This window comes from Suricata suricatta, chromosome 8 (genome assembly GCF_006229205.1).
Source record: "Suricata suricatta isolate VVHF042 chromosome 8, meerkat_22Aug2017_6uvM2_HiC, whole genome shotgun sequence".
Lineage (NCBI taxonomy): Eukaryota > Metazoa > Chordata > Mammalia > Carnivora > Herpestidae > Suricata > Suricata suricatta.
Genome location: NC_043707.1, coordinates 40,259,706 through 40,279,216, shown reverse-complemented (window position 1 = coordinate 40,279,216; position 19,511 = coordinate 40,259,706). Strand labels below are relative to the sequence as shown.

Sequence of the window (19,511 nt, the reverse complement as noted above, 5' to 3'; positions counted from 1 at the left end):
GATCGCTGTTGCCTCTATCTTTGAATCACGGCAATTAGTAAAGACGTGTAGGACACATACAAGGGGAAAAAGCGTTGGCAGAAGAAAACTAGACTCTGCTTCCATAATCCACAGGCCAAAAACATGATAGGAAAGAAGGTACACTGTTGAAGTAGAGGGGTTTCCAGTCAATGAGGAGTAAGCAGGGCCTTTCACCCTGGGTTTGATGAAGCAAGGGGAAACCTGATTTCTTGTGTCACCTTTAGCTTCCGGAGCACAGCTGTTGGGGAGAGACGTGAGTTAGCAGCTTCGGGGTCCTCACGTAGCAGAGCTGTCCCGTTGTTCTCTTACCCATCTCTTGCCTGTCATTTGCAGGTCACCTTTAGGCTCAGCTGCCACTGCCTCAGCAGTGCCCCCTGCCCCGCCAGCGCCCCCCACCTTCCACGGCATGCTGGAGCGGGCGCCGGCAGAGCCCTCCTACCGCGCCCCCATGGAGAAGCTCTTCTATTTACCTCATGTGTGCAGCTACACGTGTCTGTCTCGAGTCAGACCTATGAGAAGTGCACAGTACCGGGGCAAGAACCCCCTGCTGGTCCCACTGCTCTATGATTTCCGGCGCATGACGGCCCGTCGCCGAGTTAACCGCAAGATGGGCTTTCATGTTATCTACAAGACACCCTGTGGCCTCTGCCTTCGGACAATGCAGGAGATTGAGCGCTATCTTTTTGAGACTGGCTGTGACTTCCTCTTCCTGGAGATGTTCTGTTTGGATCCGTATGTTCTTGTGGACCGCAAGTTTCAGCCCTATAAACCTTTTTACTATATTTTGGACATCACCTATGGGAAGGAAGATGTTCCCCTCTCCTGTGTCAATGAGATTGACACCACCCCCCCACCCCAGGTGGCCTACAGTAAGGAACGAATCCCTGGCAAGGGTGTTTTCATTAACACAGGCCCAGAATTTCTGGTCGGCTGTGACTGCAAGGATGGGTGCCGCGACAAGTGAGTTGGGGGGGGGTAATTGATGGCCCTGCCCCCAACTTCATTATCCTTGCCTTTTCTCTCCACCCCTTCCTTCCCCCCATTTACCTTCACCCTTAGCTGGAGCTCCTGCCATGAAAGCTGTGAGATAGAGAGGCGGGGGTCTACCTTGGCCCCTACCGCATGACCCTGGGTACCTATGTCCTGTGTTTCTTTCTTTCTCTGATTTGCCTCCTTTTTCCTTTGTGTCCCTCCATCGTGCTTTCAGTTGCCACTAGTTTCATTCTATCTTATTCTCACTCTGCCATGTCTCACTGTCTTGTCCTTTCTGATTTACACGTATGACAGAAGAAAAAATAAATTTCACTACCCTCTCTCTATCCTTTTGTAGTACTTGCTGCCTCTAAAGAAAGTCTCACAGCTCTAGCCATCGTACCCTTCTGTCTCACTCAGGTCCAAGTGTGTCTGTCATCAACTAACTATCCAGGCCACAGCCTGCACCCCGGGTGGCCAGATCAACCCTAATTCTGGCTACCAGTACAAGAGACTAGAAGAGTGTCTGCCCACAGGGTAAGTAGGAGAAAGCGAAGCACCTCAGGGACATTTCTAAAAATTGGAACCAAAAATAGAGAAACTGAAACCAGGTATTTTATCAATTAAACGTTGTTTGCTGAATTTCCAACACATTTCTTCATGCTTTCCTTGAAATGAAGACATAAAATGACTAAATAGGATCTAGCCACCACAGTTAATTTTATAGTGTGTGTATCCTAACAGACGCAGTTCCTCCAGCTGGTGAGGTCTGTTCAGAGAAAAGCAGAGAGCTAATTGTATAGGACTTCCTATATCACAGTGAAAATTCAAACCAAATTCATGGTGCACTAGGAAGCTGTTTGAGAATTTTAAGCAGTCAAGTGATGCCATCTGCCTTTTTTTTTTTTTTTAATGTTTTGTTTTAAAATTTATTTTGAGAGCGAGAGAACAGGGGAGGGGGAGAGAGAGAATCCCAAGCAGCCTCCACGCCCAGTGCACAGAGCCCAGCGAGGGGCCTGATCTCACAGCAGTGAAATTATCACCTGGGCCAGTATCAGGAGTAGGCCACTTAACTGACTGAGCCACCAGGCGCCCTGATTCATCTGCCTTTGAAGGGTACTGTGTTTTCTGTGTAGAGACCAGGTCTTAGGGCAGCAAAAGAACAATTGGGAAGTCCATGTAGGAGAGCATTCTGGAAACAGGTGAGAGGCAGTAGTTGCTGGGGCTTGTACTAGAGTGCATTCATCAGTGGGGGTGAGAGAGGGTGGGCTTGGGGGTCCTGGGGAGCTCAGTCGACTAAGCCTCTGACTCTTGATTTTGGTTCAGGTCATGATCTCACGGTTTGTGGGTTCAAGCCCCACGTCGAGCTATGTGCTGACAGTGCACAACCTGCTCGGGATTCTTGCTCTCCCTCTCTCTCTCCTCCTCTTCTCACCCCTCAAAATAAATTTGTTTTAAGAGAGTAGATTCGGAATGCGTTTGGAGGTAGAACTGCAGAACTTGATACATTGACTGGAACTGGGAGGGAAGTAGCAGAGCCCAGGACAAGTCTTACAAAGTGGGTGTTGATGCTTTTTACTAAGGTGGAAGAGGCTAGAGGAGCGGTGCTCTGGGTGACACCAGTCTTCTGGCTGTGCTGTGTTTGCGGTGCCTCCTAGCAATCCAAGGAGAAATGTCAAGAAGGCTGTGAGGTTTCTGAAGAGAAGCAGAAGGGCTGGACCTTAGAGAATTAGGAATACGGGGCACCTGGGTGGCTCAGTTGGTTAAGTGGCCGACTTCAGCTCAGAGCCTGAAGCCTGCTTCAGATTCTGTGTCTCCCTCTCTCTCAGCCTTTCCCCTGCTCACACTCTCTCACCCTCTCTCAAAAATTAATATTAAAAAAAAAAGGAATTCTGAGCACAGGGTTGGTATTTAAAGCCTGGATGAGTTCATCTAGAGAGAACATTGATAATAGAAAAGATAAGGGACCACAAGAGTGAGCCCTGGGCCCTCCAACTAAAGACTGAGCAGAAGAGGTGAAGCCAGCATGTAAGGGAAAGAGGAAGACAATGAAAGAGTGGGGTAAAACTTGGTAAAATGGTCATATGTGAATGTGGAAATTAACAAACCTGGTGTTCAGGATACATAATTAACAGAAGAGAGAAGAAAAACATCAATGAAACAATTCAAAAATTTTCCCTTAATGGAAAATGGGAAAATGCCAGTCATGTCCCAGCATAAAGGATGAACATAGACCCCACTAAAACACATGATAATAAAATGCAATCACTATGTCTATAGAACATGGAAGACGAAAAAAAGTCCTAACAGTTTCTAGAGAAGAGAACAAGACCACAAAAATAAAGACTCAGAATATCTTCAGCCTTCTCCAAATGATATTGGAAGCTAGATAGAAATTAAGGACTATTCAGAATTCTAAGGGGAAATTATTTCTAACCTAGAGGTTTTTTTTTTTTTTTATGTTTATTTTTGAGAGAGACAGAGTGTGAGCATGGGAAGGGCAGAGAGAGAAGACACAGAATCTGAAGCAGGTTCCAGGCTCTGAGCAGTCAGCACAGAGCCCGACATGGGGCTCAAACTGACAAACCACAAGATCATGACCTGAGTCAAAGTCGGCCGCTTAAACCACTGAGCTACCCAGGCGCCCCTCTAACCTAGAGTTGTAAACCCCAGGCTGTCAGTTTTAAGAGTTAAAGTAAGCTAAAGGCTTACTTTTTTTAGACCTGACATACCTCACAATTGTCTACGATTCCCCTTCTCAGAAGTTTTGTTTGCCAAAATAGGGGGGAAAGTCTAGAGAGAGGAGGGCATGCTGATCCAGGGTAGAGAGGTGGAATGAAAGGGACTCCGGGCTCACAGCCATGTGACACACAGCTGGTGTGAGGCCCAGCAGCTCCGGCGGTGGGAAAAGCCCCAGGAACTGGGAACGTGGCTTTGAGAGAAGACCTCGGGTGTCTGATCACCTTCAGAGGCCATTGAGGCTACCGGGAAGCCAGGAGAAGGATTTGTGCTAAAGGCAAGTTGAAAATTAAGCAACCGAAGAGACCGTTAACTCGTGTTAGCCTCATCACCGTATCATTTGTATTTTCGTTACAATCAAACTTGAGCCTCATAACAATGTGTAGATTTGCTAATGCTGGGCAGTAGATGAGTGTTCATTGTGTCTTTTTTCATGTTTGAAATGTTTCAGAAAAATACTTTCATGTAACCACAAATAGCATGTCACTTCGCTGCCTGAAACTGTAATCGCTTCCCGCTGTACTTTAGATTTCATTCTAACTCTTAATCTTGGGTCACAAGGCACTGTGCTATCTGGCCCCTTCCTATCTCTCTCCCTCCAAAACCGTTCCAGCCCCACTGATACTCTTCAGTTACTGGGTCCAGTGTGCCCAGTCAGCCCTCCTACCTCAAGGGCCTTTGTACAGGCTGTGCTCTCTGCTTGGCAGTCCGTCCATGTTCTTTGCTTGGTTATCTCCTTTAACCTTGAGCTCTCGGCTTTGATCTCACCTCCTCAAAGAGACCTTTCTTGGTCACTCTAAAACTAGGTCATTTTCACTCCTTTCATTCTCCCATTGAGCACCTTGTTTGTGTTCTTTATAGCTTCTGGAGCAACTTTCATTTATGTTTTGACGTGCTTTTGTTCTGTATTTTACATTAGCATGTAAGCTCCATGAGGGTGGGAACCTGCCTTGCTCATCAGGCAGTCAGCGTACCCAGTGCCTGGCACCTAGGAGTCACGCAGACACATTTGGTTGAATGAATGATGTTCAGTATACCTACTCTGTTTCCTCTGGTGATGATTAGACTTAAGTCCAAATCCTGACTTTGTCCATTCTAAGCTGATCTTGTTTTATTAGCTATAAACAGAGGATATGACCATGAACACCCCCATCCCCACTGAGGTCCTAAGGGACCTAACAAAGTTGTTTCCTGATGGCGCTAGGGACATGGTGTGGTCAGTTTGTAAAGAGTCATTGAGCTGTGGACAGGTATATAAATAGGTACTTTCCTCTGTGTATATTATGCTTTTGTAGATTTTTTAAATGTTTTATTTATTTTTGATATATAGAGAGAGCATGAGGGGGGGGGGGGCAGAGAGAGAGGAAGACACAGAATCAGAAGCAGGCTCCAGGTTCTGAGCTGTCAGCACAGAGCCTGAACCCACAAACGTGAGATCATGACCTGAGCGGAAATCAGAGGCTTAACCAACTGAGCCACCCAGGCGCCCTCGTAGGTTTTTTTAAGTAGCCTCTGTGCCCAGCGTGGGGCTCAAAATCACAACCCTGGGATTGAGTTGCATACTCTACCAACTGAGGTGGCCCCACGTTTGTAGTTTTTTAAGTTAAAAATTTAACCTTCATGGGGTGCCTGGTTGGCTTTGAAGACAGAGTAAGGAATGTATGTAAAGCGTATTGGCATAATGCCAAACACAAAGTGAACAGAAGTTGTTCTTACCATCTTTGTCCAAAGGGATAGGACTAATGTCATCAACTCTAATTATACTGGTGTCATCTTTCCAAAAGTAGAGGTTTCCCCTAAATCTCCATATCAGGAAAATAACTAGTAAAATCCCAACACTGAGCAAAGTAGACAGAGGAGAAACGTTGGTACATAAAAAGATGACGGTTTTCTCAGTGTCGCTGTTTGCCAGATCTCTCTAAGTGCAGTAGTTTATTTTTTAAATAGCTGAACTGTGCAGTTCCTTAAACTTGATAGAACATGAGCTCCCTGAGAGGAAAGATTGTGATTTTTTCCATTATCAGCTTCCCAGTGTGTAGCACAGCTCTTGGTGTTTAGTAAATGTTCATGGAAGAAGAGAATGAAAATCAGCTTTACCAGAAGAATCCCATGAACTTTTGTTCCAACTCCTCTTTAGTCTTTTTCAATATCTATCATATTTGCTCCTACTTTCCTAACATATCTAATTCTGTTCTGTATGTCTATTTCTACACATTGAGGTCACTTATCTACTATTTTGTTTTGTTTTGTTTTTTTAATGTTTTTTGAGAGAGAGCAAGTGAGTGTAAGCAGGGAAGGAACAGAGAGAGATGGAGACGCAGAATCTAAAGCAGGCTCCAGGCTCTGAGCCGTCAGCACCAGCCTGACGGAGGGGTCGAACTCATATGCTGTGGAGACCGTGACCTGAGCCAAAGCAGGACACATAATTGATTGAGTCACCCAAGCACCCTATCTACTGGTTTTAATGGCTCTTAACTTGTATTCACATCAGTTTGCTTAGCTTTTCTCCAGGCAGTAGGCATTCTGGTATTCACTGTTATTAGTGAATTAGCCATAAATGCCTGTATAAACCACTTTTCCCTTTTCTGAATTACTTCCTTGGACTATACTCCCAAATGACTCAAAGAGCATAGACAGTTCAGTAAATTAACTCACTTAGATCATTACCTAATAAGTGATGATACCTCAGGAATTGGTAGCAGTTCTGTCACAGTTAACAGGACTGAGCGGGTGCTCGAGTGAGCACATTATGGCTGATTTTATTGTAACTTCCTCCCAGGGTTTACGAATGTAACAAACGCTGCAAATGTGATCCAAACATGTGCACCAACCGGTTGGTGCAGCACGGCCTCCAGGTTCGGCTCCAGCTGTTCAAGACACAGAACAAGGGCTGGGGCATCCGCTGCTTGGATGATATCGCCAAAGGGTCCTTTGTCTGCATCTATGCAGGTTGGTGATGAAGCGAAAGAGTTGCCTTTGGGGTTAGGACGCAGCAGGGAATTGAATCAGAGCTTGATTGAGAATTAAATGCTTGACGTGTGACCTTGGGAGTAAGAGGAGGCCAGGATTTTCTCCTGTGAAGAACACGGCAAGTGATGTGTCTGTCTGGGTGGACCAGGGAGGGACAGAGTGCTTCAGATGGACAAGGGACGAAAGCAGACATGGGGATATTTCAGACAAGGGTTGTGGCAGCGCGTCCAGTGTATCGTTTTATCCTGCTTCACCTTACTCCACCCAGAGGCTGTTAGCATAGCTTTGAACGTTTGGTAAACCAGGTGAAGAGGAAGAACGGATGGCAGAGGGGCCAGGATTTAAAACCAGAGGAAAGCTCCTCATCCTCTCGTTAGGACACTGAGGAGGAGAGTGTGGTCAGGGACTGGGGAGGGCCCATGATGGAGGTGTTCTGACTGTGTGCTGTGGGTATTGCTGGAAGGAGCACTGTACTTTCTCCAAGATCCTCATAACACTGGAAGGCCTTTAATTCTCTTCTTTCCCAGGCAAGATCCTGACGGATGACTTTGCAGACAAGGAGGGCCTGGAGATGGGTGATGAGTACTTTGCCAATCTGGACCATATCGAGAGCGTGGAGAACTTCAAGGAGGGATATGAGAGTGACGCCCCCTGTTCCTCCGACAGCAGCGGGGTGGACTTGAAGGACCAGGAAGATGGCAACAGCGGCACAGAGGATCCCGAAGAGTCCAACGATGACAGCTCCGATGACAACTTCTGTAAAGACGAGGACTTCAGCACCAGCTCCGTGTGGCGCAGTTATGCCACCCGGCGACAGACCCGGGGCCAGAAGGAGAATGGACTGTCCGAGACAGCTTCCAAGGACTCCCGCCCCCCAGACCTTGGGCCCCCCCATGGCCCTGTCCCTCCAGCAATCCCTGTAGGTGGCTGCAATCCGCCTTCCTCAGAAGAGACCCCCAAGAATAAGGTGGCCTCATGGTTGAGCTGCAATAGTGTCAATGAAGGTGGCTTTGCTGACTCTGATAGCCGTTCATCCTTCAAGACTAGCGAAGGTGGGGGAGGCAGAGCGGAGGCTGAGAAGGCCTCCACCTCAGGGCTGGGCTTCAAGGAGGAGGGAGACCTCAAGCAGGCCAAGAAAGAGGTAAGTGGTGTCAGAAAACTCTTAGAGGTTTTGTAGCTTTTGTAGAACTTTGATGACGGAACAACTTGGAGTGCCACTCTGATTCTTTACGTGCAGACTGTTTACTGGATGGGCATCCCTGTGGCAAACCTGATTGTCTCCCTCTCCCCCCAGCATATTCCTAGTGCTTAAAGAACCAAAATCTTTTTTTTTTTAATGTTTATTTTTGAATCAGGGATGGACAAGAGAGAGAGGGAGACAGAATCTGAAGCAGGCTCCAGGCTCTGAGCTGTCAGCACAGAGCCTGACATGGGGCTCAATCCCACGAAATGGATCATGACCTGAGCCGAAGTTGGATGCCCAACCGAGTGAGCCACCTAGGCACCAAATTGTTTTTAAATCAATCTCCTGGATAGAGAAAGTATCTGGTTTTTTAAGTTAAGTGTTATGTCAAGTTATCCATAACATTGCTATTTTTTGTTAGAGTTAAAAAACAAGAATTGATTCTAGATATCTTTTTTTAATGGTTTTTTTAATGCTTTTAATTTATTTTTGCAGTCAAATGCTCCACCCCTGAGCTATACCTCCCTTTTATTTATTTTTGAGAGAGAGAGAGAGAGAGAGAGAGAGAGAGCATGAGCAGGGGAGGCTCAGAGAGAGAGGAAGACACAGAATCCAGAGACAGGCTCCAGGCTCTGAGCTGTCAGCACAGAGCCCAATGCAGGGCTCGAACCCACGAACCGTGAGATCATGACCTGAGTCGAAGTCAGACACTTAACCGTCTGAGCCACCCAGGCGCCCCTCTAGATGTCTTTTTAATGATGTTGAAACTTAACATATTACAGGTGGTGAACTGTGTCCCTTGTCCTTGTAAGAGTTACCCATGTGGTTTGCCTTGATTAGCATACACCCTGTCATTGGGAAGGGTTAGAGACCCCCCTCTGGGGGTGTCCTGATGAGAACACAGTTGTTAACTGTCAAACTGTAGAAGAATCTTCAGATAGTGTACTTCTCGCTGGCCCATGTCTTTAGAGGTCATCTGAGATGACGTCTAATTGTTGGATTTGTTACCCAGCACCATGGAACCCTTTAACCCTTCATCTGCTCTTTTCCAGGACTCCGATGACCGAAATAAGATGTCTGTGTAAGTGCTTCTCTTTCTGACCTACATCCAGATCTGTCTTCTCTCACGCCCATAAAAGAAGCCTAAGAAACAGCCAGTAATCTGATCCCCTCTCACTCCTTCCACTCCCTTTAGAATTACCGAGAGCTCTCGAAATTATGGTTACAATCCTTCTCCCATGAAACTGGAAGGACTTCGCCGCCCACCCAGTAAGACTAGTATGCATCAGAGCCGACGACTCTTGGCCTCTACCCAGTCCGGTGCTGATGTAAGTGACCTCCTTCCTCAAGCTGCCCCTCACCCAGTCTTATGTTTGAGTCTGAGGAGTAGTCCCCTCACCTCCTTAGGTCCTTGATAATTCCCAGTATATCCCTTCTTGTTTCTTCAGCTGTGACTTCCTGCCTCATTTTCCTTTGCCCAGCGTCTAATCTTTCTCTTGCTGTAGTCTTACCTCTTCCTGCCTAACCACAGGAAGAGAAGAACTTGAGTGGATCCTCACCATTCACACTTCTTTCTTCCCCTTCTGTTCTCCAGGACGTCTTAACGCTGTCCAGCAGCACCGAAAGCGAGGGGGAGAGTGGGACCAGCCGGAAGCCCACCACTGGCCAGACTTCAGCCACAGCAGTGGACAGCGATGATATCCAGACCATTTCCTCTGGCTCTGAGGCAGAGGACTTTGAGGACAAGAAGAACATGTCTGGTACTCTAGAAGAACGTTGGGAGTAGGAGTAGGAAGGAATGGTCGGAAAATTGGGAAAGAGGCTGGTTTAAGGAATTAGGAAAAAATTCAGATCCTAAAACTTGACGCCTATCTGGGAGGGCTTTCTGACTCCCAGCTCAACTGTTCGACACCTTCCCTTCCTCTCTCCTTTCCACTTCCCTAGTCTTTCCTCTCAGCTCCTTCACCCAGCAGATGTAATCCTGCTTGAAAAAACTGCGAGTTAGGACCTTTGCCCCAAGATCACGGCTAATCAGTATTCCTGCAGTGCAGGGAGTGGGATGCAAATGGGGGTAGAATGGAGTGAAGTGGGACAGGGCCTGACCCCGTTCTGCCCCTGTCCAGGTCCAACAAAGCGCCAGGTGGCAGTAAAATCAACACGGGGCTTTGCTCTTAAGTCAACCCACGGGATTGCCATTAAATCAACCAACATGGCGTCCGTGGAAAAGGGGGAGAGCGCACCTGTCCGGAAGAACACACGCCAGTTCTACGATGGAGAGGAGTCTTGCTACATCATCGACGCCAAGCTCGAAGGCAATCTGGGCCGCTACCTCAACGTGAGCCCCCCCTCCCTTACCTCTAGATGCTGGATTATCCCACTGTCCTCAGATATTTTTGTTCCTTTAACACAACTGTATAAACCCACCTTTTCTTGTCAGCAATTCATGATCTCAAGGATCTTAAAGAGGTAGCTTGTTTTCAGAACTCCGCTGTGATGGGGAGGGTCCTCCAGCTGCTGCTCACTGCACAAAGCCGGGGTCGGTTTCTGCGTTTCTTACACATCCCGTCCTTAAACCCACAGCACAGCTGCAGCCCCAACCTGTTCGTCCAGAATGTCTTTGTGGACACTCACGATCTTCGCTTCCCCTGGGTGGCCTTCTTTGCCAGCAAGTAAGTGGGGGTCGGGGAGGAGGGGGTTGGGTCAGAGCAGCAGGTGCCCTCCATCAGTGCCCTAGCGCCACGTGCACCTGCCTGCCCCAAACCTTCCCCTTCCTTCCTGCGCAGGAGGATCCGGGCGGGGACGGAGCTCACGTGGGACTACAACTACGAGGTGGGCAGCGTGGAAGGCAAGGAGCTGCTGTGCTGCTGCGGGGCCATCGAATGCAGGGGGCGGCTTCTTTAGGGGACGACCTTCTCAGCGTCCCAAACTCTTCCCAAACCACCCTTTCCTCAGGAACCAGGTCTTCCTGATGACTGTTCGGCTCTGGCCCCACCTCCAGTCTAGCTCCTAGTAGGTAAAAATGGGGGCTCTGGATCAGGAGGCCCCTTCCAATATGGTGCTAGCAGGCAAGGTCCCTGCTCTGCCTCCTGAGGTGCCAGGGGTGGGGAGCAGTCACCGCCCCGACCTGCCTGACATCCCTAGGTCCCAGTTACTCCTCCCTCCCAGCCTGTGATTGTTCCAGTGTTCATGCTTCCGCCAGACCTCATTCCCAGATTGAGGGCTGAGCATTTACTATCCTTGATTTGTATTGTTTCTTGAACGTCTTTTAACAAGATGTTTAAAAGGAGATTGTGATTTGATTTCTCTGCTTCAGTCCCCAGGCTTCTGGTTCTGAGCCTTTCGGTAACAGAGCTATTTCCTCTGCCCCCACCCTTCCCAAGGGGCAGCTGTCCTCAGTCTCTTCTCTTCCTTTGCTTTCTCTTATTTGCCATATGAAATTGAAAAATGAAAACATTACATAACCGTGAGGAAGACTACCATAGTTTATTTAGCTGATCCCCCTTCTCAGTTCCTGCTAGTCTCAGACACTTGTTGTCATGTTTTAATCTTTAATATATTTTAATTAAAAAAAAAACACCATTAACAGTACATTTTGGTCTGAAGTGGTCCCTCTGCTCAAATGCCAGGTGCTAGCTGTAATTCTGGCTTTTAAAACCAGAACACCGAATGTTTAATAAATAAAAATTAGAACTAGTTGCCATTCTGTTCCGAACCAGCTAGCCTAGAGGAGGCGGCCAGAGAAAGGAGGCAGTAAGGTCTTGGACCTGTGATTAGAGCCGGAGGAGAAGTCGCATGGAGACCCATCCACACAGTCCCAGTGCCGCTCCGCCTTTTTGGCAGAGTCAGGGGAAAGGTCATGTGTACCCTCCTACACTCCATTCATGTGTCTTGGGAGGGGAAAAAGTTACAGCTCAGCTTTGGTTTCTCACCCAAGTTAGGGAGCTAGAAAGGTGAGCCTTGGTCCATCTTTGGCAGAATGAGGCCCGCAGGTGGGACAGTAAGGCACGACCCTGGCTCTGGAGGTCAGGGGATCAGAGGCAAACAGCTAGGGCCAAATTCTGAAGAATAAGGAATGTGAGTTGTAATGCCCACCCCCAGAGCTGAGGAAAGGCCTCACAAGCAATAGGACAACTTGGAAAAAGGAAAGGAAAAGAAGTCCATCCCCCTCTAACAAAGGGCGTACCAGCCTCCCCTCTACCTGGGGACAGGCTGGTTAGAATTTGGTTTAAAGGCAACTGGGTGACAAAGAAGCAGGAGGTGGGGATACAGAAGAGCTTTCTCCTTGCTTTCTGCTTCCCGCCCCAGGGCTTAAAGTGGCCTTGTAGGGGGGACAGGCTAGTTCCTTGGCTTCATGTGTTAATCTGAGGGGCAGCGGGGACAACGGTTCAGTCCTTCTTACGGTGGTTGTTGCTGAGGACAGGGTGGCCGTTGGCTAGGGGTCGGCTTTTGGCTCCTACCCCCGCTACCGCTTCCTCCCCCTCTGAGCTCTCGGTTTCCTCCGGGTCACTGCGTTCATCTTCTACCAGCTGTGGAGAGGGGTGAGAAGGGTTACACGCTGCCCTCAGCAGGTCTGTCCAGCTGCGCCCAGGGCCCCACTGTAGTTTCTCAGCAGGTTGCCAGCCTGGGACACAGCTCGGACGGTCTCTAGAGTTGAAGGCAGCGGGGCCCACGGAGCACTCACCTTTCCAGTTATGAACTTGTGGGCCATGCGCAGGATGAGGCAGGCCCAGAAGATGTGTAGCAGCTGCAGCACTCCCATCATGGAATTGAAGAAGTAGTAGCCAAAGAAGGCGGGGTAGAGCTCCAGGGGGTACACCACGGTGCAGTGCAGAATCCTGCCACAGGGGGGACGGGGGGGGGGCTTGTAAACATACAGGTGGGGCAGGAGGGTGCACCTCGATGCAGTGCAGAACCCTGCTGTGGGAGGTGGGGAGGGTACACCATGGTACAGTGCAGAAGAACCCTGCCACGGGGTGGAGGCAAGAACCAGTGAGGACTGGGGTGTGGTCTGATCACCTACTCACCAGAAGGGCAGGATGACCAGTCGAGTGATGATGAAGACAATGGCGAAGACGATGAAGATGTTGTTACAGGTGTTTTTCCATCCCGCGTAGTTGAACATCTTGGCCGACTGAACAGATAGCCGCCACTCATCATCACAGGCTCCCGACTACCCCGTACACATGTGTACGCTGTCTCTGTTTCCCCCACTTCCTTGGTCCCGAGAACATCACCCCCACCCCCACCACCCTCGCACAAAAGGGAGAGGGACAGGAGAACCTGCACCAGAGGCTCGGGGATTGAAGACGTGCCCAGGAAGCCTGACCTCCAGCAGGTAGTCGGAAGAGTCGTGCAGGGCCATGATCAGGGTCCCTGCTCGGATGTAATTGGCAAACCAGGAGAAGCTGATGAGGATGATGGTAGCCACATGGTGGATGACCTGCTCCTTGAAATCCTACAGAGAAGATGCAGGCTCCAGGGGACTCCTTCCTGTTCCCCAGCCCCCACTCTTCCTACTTCCCCTTCCACTATGTTCCCCGTAACCCACAGCTCTATCCAAATACCCAGAAATCAAAGTGGGAGGGGGAGGGGGCTCTTCATCCCAGGGCTTTATTTTAGCTCCTTAGGCTCCCTGACCCACCTTTCGCTTGACGTCAGAGGCAATGCTGAAGAGCAGGGACCAGTAGAAAGAAAGTTCAATCATGTAGTACCAGTACTGGGAAGGGATGGTGCTCTGGGGAAAGGGAGAGAGAGGTGAGGGGCCCCAGAACCTCACCTGTCCAAACCCAGCCCTTCCAGCCCAAGGTGGCTCAGCAACATGACTCCAGTGCCTTCTGCCACATGGTCCAGAGAGCGTCTAGATGTGCATGTCCTAGTCCTGTCCTACCTTAATTCTCTCAGTCACCCCACACAAGGAGTCAGGACCCGTTTCCTACCTGTATGGGGTATCCCTCCCAAACCTTCTTCAGGTCATAGAACCATGGTTTCTGCAGAGAAATAGTGAGAGGTCAAGAGAGGAGGGATCTAAGTTCTGTGGCCTCATCGCCCCTGGCCAGGGAACCTCCTCCCACCCCCCAGGACTCCTCACTCACATCCACAATGACGGCCATGCCAGCAATGAAGGCAATCAGGTAGAAAGTGAATCTCCAGCTGGAAGAGGAAGCAGAAAGGAGTGGAAGAGTGGGATCACCCTCCAACCACCCCAGGGTGCCCCAGATGTCCTCTCAGTATCCTGAATGACCAAACACGCCTCCTTACCTGGGTCCAGCCTCTCCCTGCGTTCAGCCATGGCCCACCCCTCCCAGCAAGACCTACGTCAGACCTTCCTCTGCTGCCCACCTGCTCCTGCTCCCACCTCGCCTACCTGGCTTCTCGGAACTTCTTCAGGAGACTGGGCCTGTCCTGGTTGCGGCGGCGCCGGAACCAGCGCTCGACCTGGCGGCCAGAGAGCCCGCTCTTCCGTGACAGGAGCTCGACCTCTGCCTGGGTGTCGTGAGGAAGCCCATTACCACTTGGCTCTAGAACTTTCTGGAACTCGGTGGCACCCTCATCCTCTCGACCCCTCCCAGCAAGGACCCAGGCCTGCACCCCTGCCCGCTCCCCCGGCCCTCCCCATCACACTCAGTAAGTGCCAGACTGGGGTCCATGGCTCCAACCTGTTTGGGCTGCTTGCCACTGGTCAGGTAGAAATGCTCCAAGGTGGGGTTAGGGGTTGCCCGCAGCCGGGTTTTCTCCTTGATGTTCAGGAGGGCAGCCAGTGGTGTAGCCACATAACTGAGGAAGGGATAGGAGTGAGAAGTGGCTGGCTCCCTTGAAGCACCTCAGTCTCCTGGTAGCCCCTAAGCTGGGAGGGGAAAGGACTGCAAGCTCAGGCCACTTGATCCTGGGCCTCAGTTTCCCAGCAACCCTCTCTCTGGCCTCCATGGGCTGCCCAGTGATAACAAAGCCGCCTGTGTTCACTAGTGACCAGGCGGGGTGGAGAGGGAGAACAAATAGCCATTGAAGGAGAGGGCCTGGGGGTGCTGAACCCTCAAGAGGACAATGCCGCCTTCAGCGGGGGGCGCACAGAAGGCAGGGACCTGGGCGGCCAGAAGAGCAGGGTCCAGGGCCAATTCAACAGCAAGAGACAAACTCGAAGCGCAAGAGAGTTCACTGTGTGTGGCAGCCAGGGAAGGCACGGGGCTAGGGTGGTGTGCTCACAGCTCAAAGAAGTATCGCACGATGAGGAAGAGCAGGGCCAGGGGTAGTGTGATACAGAGGTCTGAGGCTTTGGCGTAAACACGTCCATCCCGGTCTTCTAGATCGGCCCAGGTTAAGTTCACAGGCAGCCACAGCCGTTCCCACCAGAAGTAGTCATACAAGGTCTGGAGCATCCTGGGTGAGGGAGGAAGGGAGAGGGCATCACAGGGGGCAGCTATGGGGGAAGAGAGAGACGAAGGCTTCCACGGGGTACAAGGGAGAAAGGCACACAGAGTCAAGGTCCAGATTCCAGTCCTGGTCACAGGGCCTTGGACAAATCGGTTTCCTCTCCAGTACAAACATTTACCGTTCATAGCAACGAAAGGTGATGCTGATCACCACCAGGGGTCCCAATTCTCTAGAACTAAGAACTCTGGGGTCTTCCTGTCACCTTGCTACCCCAGCATGGACAACATGAATCTGACCCTACAAGCTGTTAACCAACATCTGAGTAAAGGAGGCACCCTCTCCCCCCCACCCCACCCCCGCCCGTACTCTTCAGCTACTCCCTCCATCCCTCAAGCCAACCCTCAGCTAGAAGCTTCCTTTGCCAGGGAAGCCCAAAATCAGATTGCAGAGCTCAGGCAAACCTACCACCTCCTTCCCTACAACCCATCTAGGCAACAGATCCCTGGGGAAAATTAAGAGGCCAGAGTAAAGGAAAATAATGTCCCTAAAGGATGCTGAGCCCCAGGACAATCAGCAAACATCCAATATCACACACGAGATTAACACCCCATGCTGAGACATCCAATCCCTGCAAACCAGACCGAAGAACTCTAACTGAAGCCTCATTAGAAACAAAGTGCAGGCAAGGCTGCAAAGAACCAGTGATTGGGGGACAGACCATGGAGACAGCAGACCAAGACATCTAGTAGAATGAGGCTCAGCTATAAAGTAAAATACTAACTGCACTGGAAGAGGAAGGACCACCAGGGTGGTGGTGACCGACGATGTGGCTGCCAGAACGACAGGGGATACAGACCTCCTATGAGGTATCCTACAAGCCACTGTCTGTGGCTCCCGAGCAGGACAGCAGAGAAACAGCAAGCTGGTCCTGAAGCGTCCGTGGTGCCAGTACCAGCACAATGCCTGGTGGTCCTGGGATGGGCACTGAACGCCAGCAGGCTAACAAGGGCAGTGGTTTGAAGGCTCCCAGCCCTCATCCTCCCAGGAGAGAAAAGAGGTGATGGTATTGAGGCTGACCTTGGAACGAGCAGCTGACACACAAGGAAGGTGGTCTCTTCCCACCCAGGGAGGAAGGAGAGTGGGGAGATTGTTCACTGTGAATCGGAAACCAGTTGGTGCTGCTGGCCAAAGGCTGATCAGATCGGGTCCTCCCGAAGCTCTTCCAACAGCTCCGCCCACACCCACCACAGAAGCACTTGCGAAATCCCTCTCAGCCTGTCACGGGTCATTATTCCAGCTCAAGGACTTTACCCTCTTGTCCCCACTCCTGGTCACTGCTCTCAGATGAAATCAGAGGTCAGCACTGACAATAAGGAGCTTCAGCTCCACCTTCCCCCAATCTCTCTCTCTCACACACACACACACACACACACACCCTCCAGACCCCAGCCCGGGAGCCTTGCCCCTTCCCCCTCTACTTTAGCCAGAATAAATATTTAATCAGTTAAAAGAGATGGAAGACTTTTGAACTGAACAAAATTAAACATAATTATCCATAGTGGAAGTTTCCCCACACGACCACGTGTACAACACACTTTTCTCCCTGGAGAAAAGATAGAGAAAAGTTAGTGCTAGCACTCCTCGGGCTCCTCTTTTCCACCTTCTTAGCTTAGCCAGATTGGAGGTGGGGAAATACATCTGGTGGGTCTCCTGACTGCTATGTCTCTTAGAGCCCAACTTGTCCTTCACCGAGATCTAAAGCTAAAGGTACAGACAGGCCTGGATATGGGGCTCCATCCCTACACCGTCGGTGAAAACTGGCAGGAAGTTTCTCTTGTCAGGGATACTTTGAGGATTACAGATTCAGAAGGCCGGCTGGGGTCCCCCGAGGGTCGGGGGTGGGGCCCCTCTCCCTGAATCCTGCAGCCCAGGAATGTCTTCCGCCAGCCTATCCCTCCCTACACAGAACGTGAGAAGCTGGGAAGTTGGCAGAAGTAGCAGAGAGTAGTCAAGGGCCATCACCAGGGCAGCACAACTACTGTCAACCCCAGAACAAGAGAGCACCCATCCCCTTCCGGTCCCAAGCAGGGAAAGCCAAAGAATACGGCACATCAGGAGCTCCTAGAGGCAGATTCATGGGGGCTCTCACACCTGGGTTTCAGGCTGTAACCACAGCCCTCCCTTGCTGCTGGGTACTTGCATTAGCAGAGGAATGCTATCTCCTCCCCGCCTCCCCTTCCCCACCCAGGGCCTAGCCCAGCAGGGAGAAGTACCAGATTCAGCAGGGTCAGGACTTCTAACTCAACATGGGGGGTGGGAATAAACACCAGGGGCTCCCAGCGCCCTGCCTACACATCCCCACAGAACCAACAAGTCTGCTCTCAGAGGCGGCCCTGTGGCTTCTTGGCACGGGCACATCAAGTCAAGTGAGGGAGCCTATAAACAAAAGGCCGGTGCAAGAAGACGGGATGTATCCTTGGCACAGAGAGGCAACCCTGCTTTTCCAGCCACTTGGCCCTTGGGGTAAATACTTGATTTCTGGTGGAGAAGTCATACCTACAGATATTTTTCCACTCACAGACTTTACTCCTGACATACATGAAGAGACAATAGGGTGTGTGCGCCTCTGTGTGTGTCTCTCTCACACACATGCACACCTGCCTCAGAGACACAGAGCCACTTTCTGAGACACAGGCTGGAGAGGGGCCAGCAGAGCAGGGATTTCATGGGCATTGGATTACCAGGAACTTGAACAGGGCTCTGCCCAGCCCCCACCCTCTATCCCAACTCTGACTGACCCCTCCTACACACTCTGAGATGGATGGGAAGGGGCTGAGGGTCCCCATGGGGGCTTGTAAACCCAGAAAGCTTAGAGGGCAGAAGTTTGAGTGGGTGGGATGTCCCGGACTCAGTGTGACACCAGTCTCTCTGGCTCTCAGAGCTTGAAGAAGTAATGCAGGGAAACAGGATCAGGGAAGGAGGAGAGAGTGACAAACACAGAGTCCCTCTCGCAGGCTTGCAGGACTACAAAAAAGTGAGAGGACCCTAATAGTCTTCTTGTTGAAAACTTTCTTTTCAGGCAGCAACAGCCGGTCAGGAACTAGAAGGATGAAGCCAGCGGGAGGTATGTCATGGTTCTGGCCAGCTGCAGTGTAGGCCCCCAAATTTAGCTGGTCTGAGCTGCCCTGCTAGAGGCCCCAGCAAACCCAAATACTGCATGTGACTACAGCCTCCAGGGACAGGGAGAGGCCGGCAGGTTGAAGAGGCGGGAGTGGGGGGTGGGGGGCAGAGCTGTAAAGAATCGGTGGCCTGTGGCCAGTGACAGGGGAGAGAGGAGGCCCTCCCTCCTAGGGGGAAAGCTGTCCAAAGGCTCCAGTGAAGGGAGTAGACTGGGGGGTACCAAGGGAGATAAGGGGCTCTCTCTCTTCAGAACAGAGAGTTTGTGCCGGTCACTTTATGATCAGGGCCAGGCCCGGATACACAAAGCTGCAGACAAGTCCTTATCTCTAGGAGCCTCATGGCAAGTGCTGAGGGCCACCCACATTTAGATGAGGTGACCTGGACTTTGGTATGGGGCAGCGACCCCTTCCAGCACTGATATGGGAGTGAGTGCCTGCTGGAGGCCTCCCCAGATTATTCATTTCTCTGTGTCGAGGGGGCTCACTCAGAACACCCCCCCACACACTACTGAGTCTAGCAACTCAAGTAAGGAAGCCCAGGGGTTTGATGCCAAGGGCAGCGCTTGGGGAGACAAAGAAACCCCCAAGCTCGGGCCAAAGATTAGTGCCACACACCTGCAATTAACCTACTTGCCAGAGAGCCTCCAGGCCGGTAATTAACAAGCTGTGGCCCAGAAAACCAGTTCCACCAGCAGCCTCCCCACTTCGCGCCCCTGCCCCCCCCACCCCATAACGGTATAGGAGCCTTAGCCTTGGGGGGCCGGTGCAGACGTTCAAGAGCCACTCCTTCCTGTTTCCCGTTAAGCACATGGACGCTCTGGCCTCCCTCCCGGAGCGGGGACTGTGGGCCGGCCCCGGGGACAAGCAGGGAGACCCTGCTCTCCCTCCCGCCCTGGCCACGGCGCCAGGAGCCACGCCGCGGGGCCCACGGCCAGGCTGGGGGCTCTCGCGCACACGGTCCCCGGACTCGTCTCTCCACCCCGGGGTCGCCCTCCGCGGGCGGCCCCCGGGTCCCTACCTGTTGCCAGGAGGGCCTGCTCCTCCGGGCCCGGGGCGGCGCGCTGCACGCTGCCCAGGCT

General features: G+C 51.2%; 3 protein-coding genes across 10 annotated transcripts in view; 2 read left to right on the top strand and 1 right to left on the bottom strand.

Moving 5' to 3' along the window:
* Positions 1 to 11,173, top strand: part of SETDB1 (SET domain bifurcated histone lysine methyltransferase 1) — a 34,521-nt gene extending 23,348 nt beyond the window's left edge. For 6 of the 8 annotated variants that reach the window (XM_029949572.1, XM_029949575.1, XM_029949574.1 and 3 more), the window contains 10 exons: positions 355 to 981; positions 1,414 to 1,530; positions 6,512 to 6,681; positions 7,230 to 7,843; positions 8,938 to 8,966; positions 9,081 to 9,213; positions 9,480 to 9,645; positions 10,009 to 10,220; positions 10,466 to 10,554; positions 10,669 to 11,173. In XM_029949572.1, the coding sequence (XP_029805432.1) occupies positions 355 to 981; positions 1,414 to 1,530; positions 6,512 to 6,681; positions 7,230 to 7,843; positions 8,938 to 8,966; positions 9,081 to 9,213; positions 9,480 to 9,645; positions 10,009 to 10,220; positions 10,466 to 10,554; positions 10,669 to 10,786 (2,275 nt within the window). In that variant the 3' untranslated portion in view covers positions 10,787 to 11,173. Of the gene's footprint in view, positions 1 to 354; positions 986 to 1,413; positions 1,531 to 6,511; positions 6,682 to 7,229; positions 7,844 to 8,937; positions 8,967 to 9,080; positions 9,214 to 9,479; positions 9,646 to 10,008; positions 10,221 to 10,465; positions 10,555 to 10,668 lie in introns of those variants that run through there. The other 2 variants (XM_029949576.1, XM_029949579.1) reach the window with 2 other exon arrangements.
* A 176-nt stretch (positions 11,174 to 11,349) lies between these two features.
* Positions 11,350 to 15,259, bottom strand: CERS2 (ceramide synthase 2). The gene is made up of 10 exons (XM_029949580.1): positions 15,086 to 15,259; positions 14,542 to 14,659; positions 14,250 to 14,368; positions 13,978 to 14,035; positions 13,822 to 13,872; positions 13,527 to 13,619; positions 13,212 to 13,340; positions 12,910 to 13,016; positions 12,567 to 12,720; positions 11,350 to 12,411 (listed from the first exon to the last, which is right to left on the bottom strand). Exons 1-10 carry the CDS (start codon positions 15,256 to 15,258, stop codon positions 12,271 to 12,273), a joined length of 1,143 nt encoding a protein of 380 aa, XP_029805440.1. The 5' UTR covers position 15,259; the 3' UTR covers positions 11,350 to 12,270.
* Positions 15,260 to 18,358: 3,099 nt separating this feature from the next.
* Positions 18,359 to 19,511, top strand: part of ANXA9 (annexin A9) — a 17,695-nt gene continuing 16,542 nt past the window's right edge. The window contains exon 1 of the mRNA XM_029949581.1: positions 18,359 to 18,377. Coding sequence (XP_029805441.1) covers positions 18,362 to 18,377 — 16 coding nt within the window. The 5' untranslated portion in view covers positions 18,359 to 18,361. The remainder of the gene's footprint in view (positions 18,378 to 19,511) is intronic.

What these genes read in the sequence shown, in the direction of transcription:
- CERS2 (XM_029949580.1), bottom strand. Translation starts at nt 15,258, where the DNA reads ATGCTCCAGACCTTGTATGACTACTTCTGGTGGGAACGGCTGTGGCTG. An exon ending in GTGCGATACTTCTTTGAGCT is followed by an intron (nt 14,660 to 15,085) that starts GTGAGCACACCA and finishes TCCCTTCCTCAG; the next exon opens with TTATGTGGCTACACCACTGG. An exon ending in CCTCTGACGTCAAGCGAAAG is followed by an intron (nt 13,341 to 13,526) that starts GTGGGTCAGGGA and finishes TCTTCTCTGTAG; the next exon opens with GATTTCAAGGAGCAGGTCAT.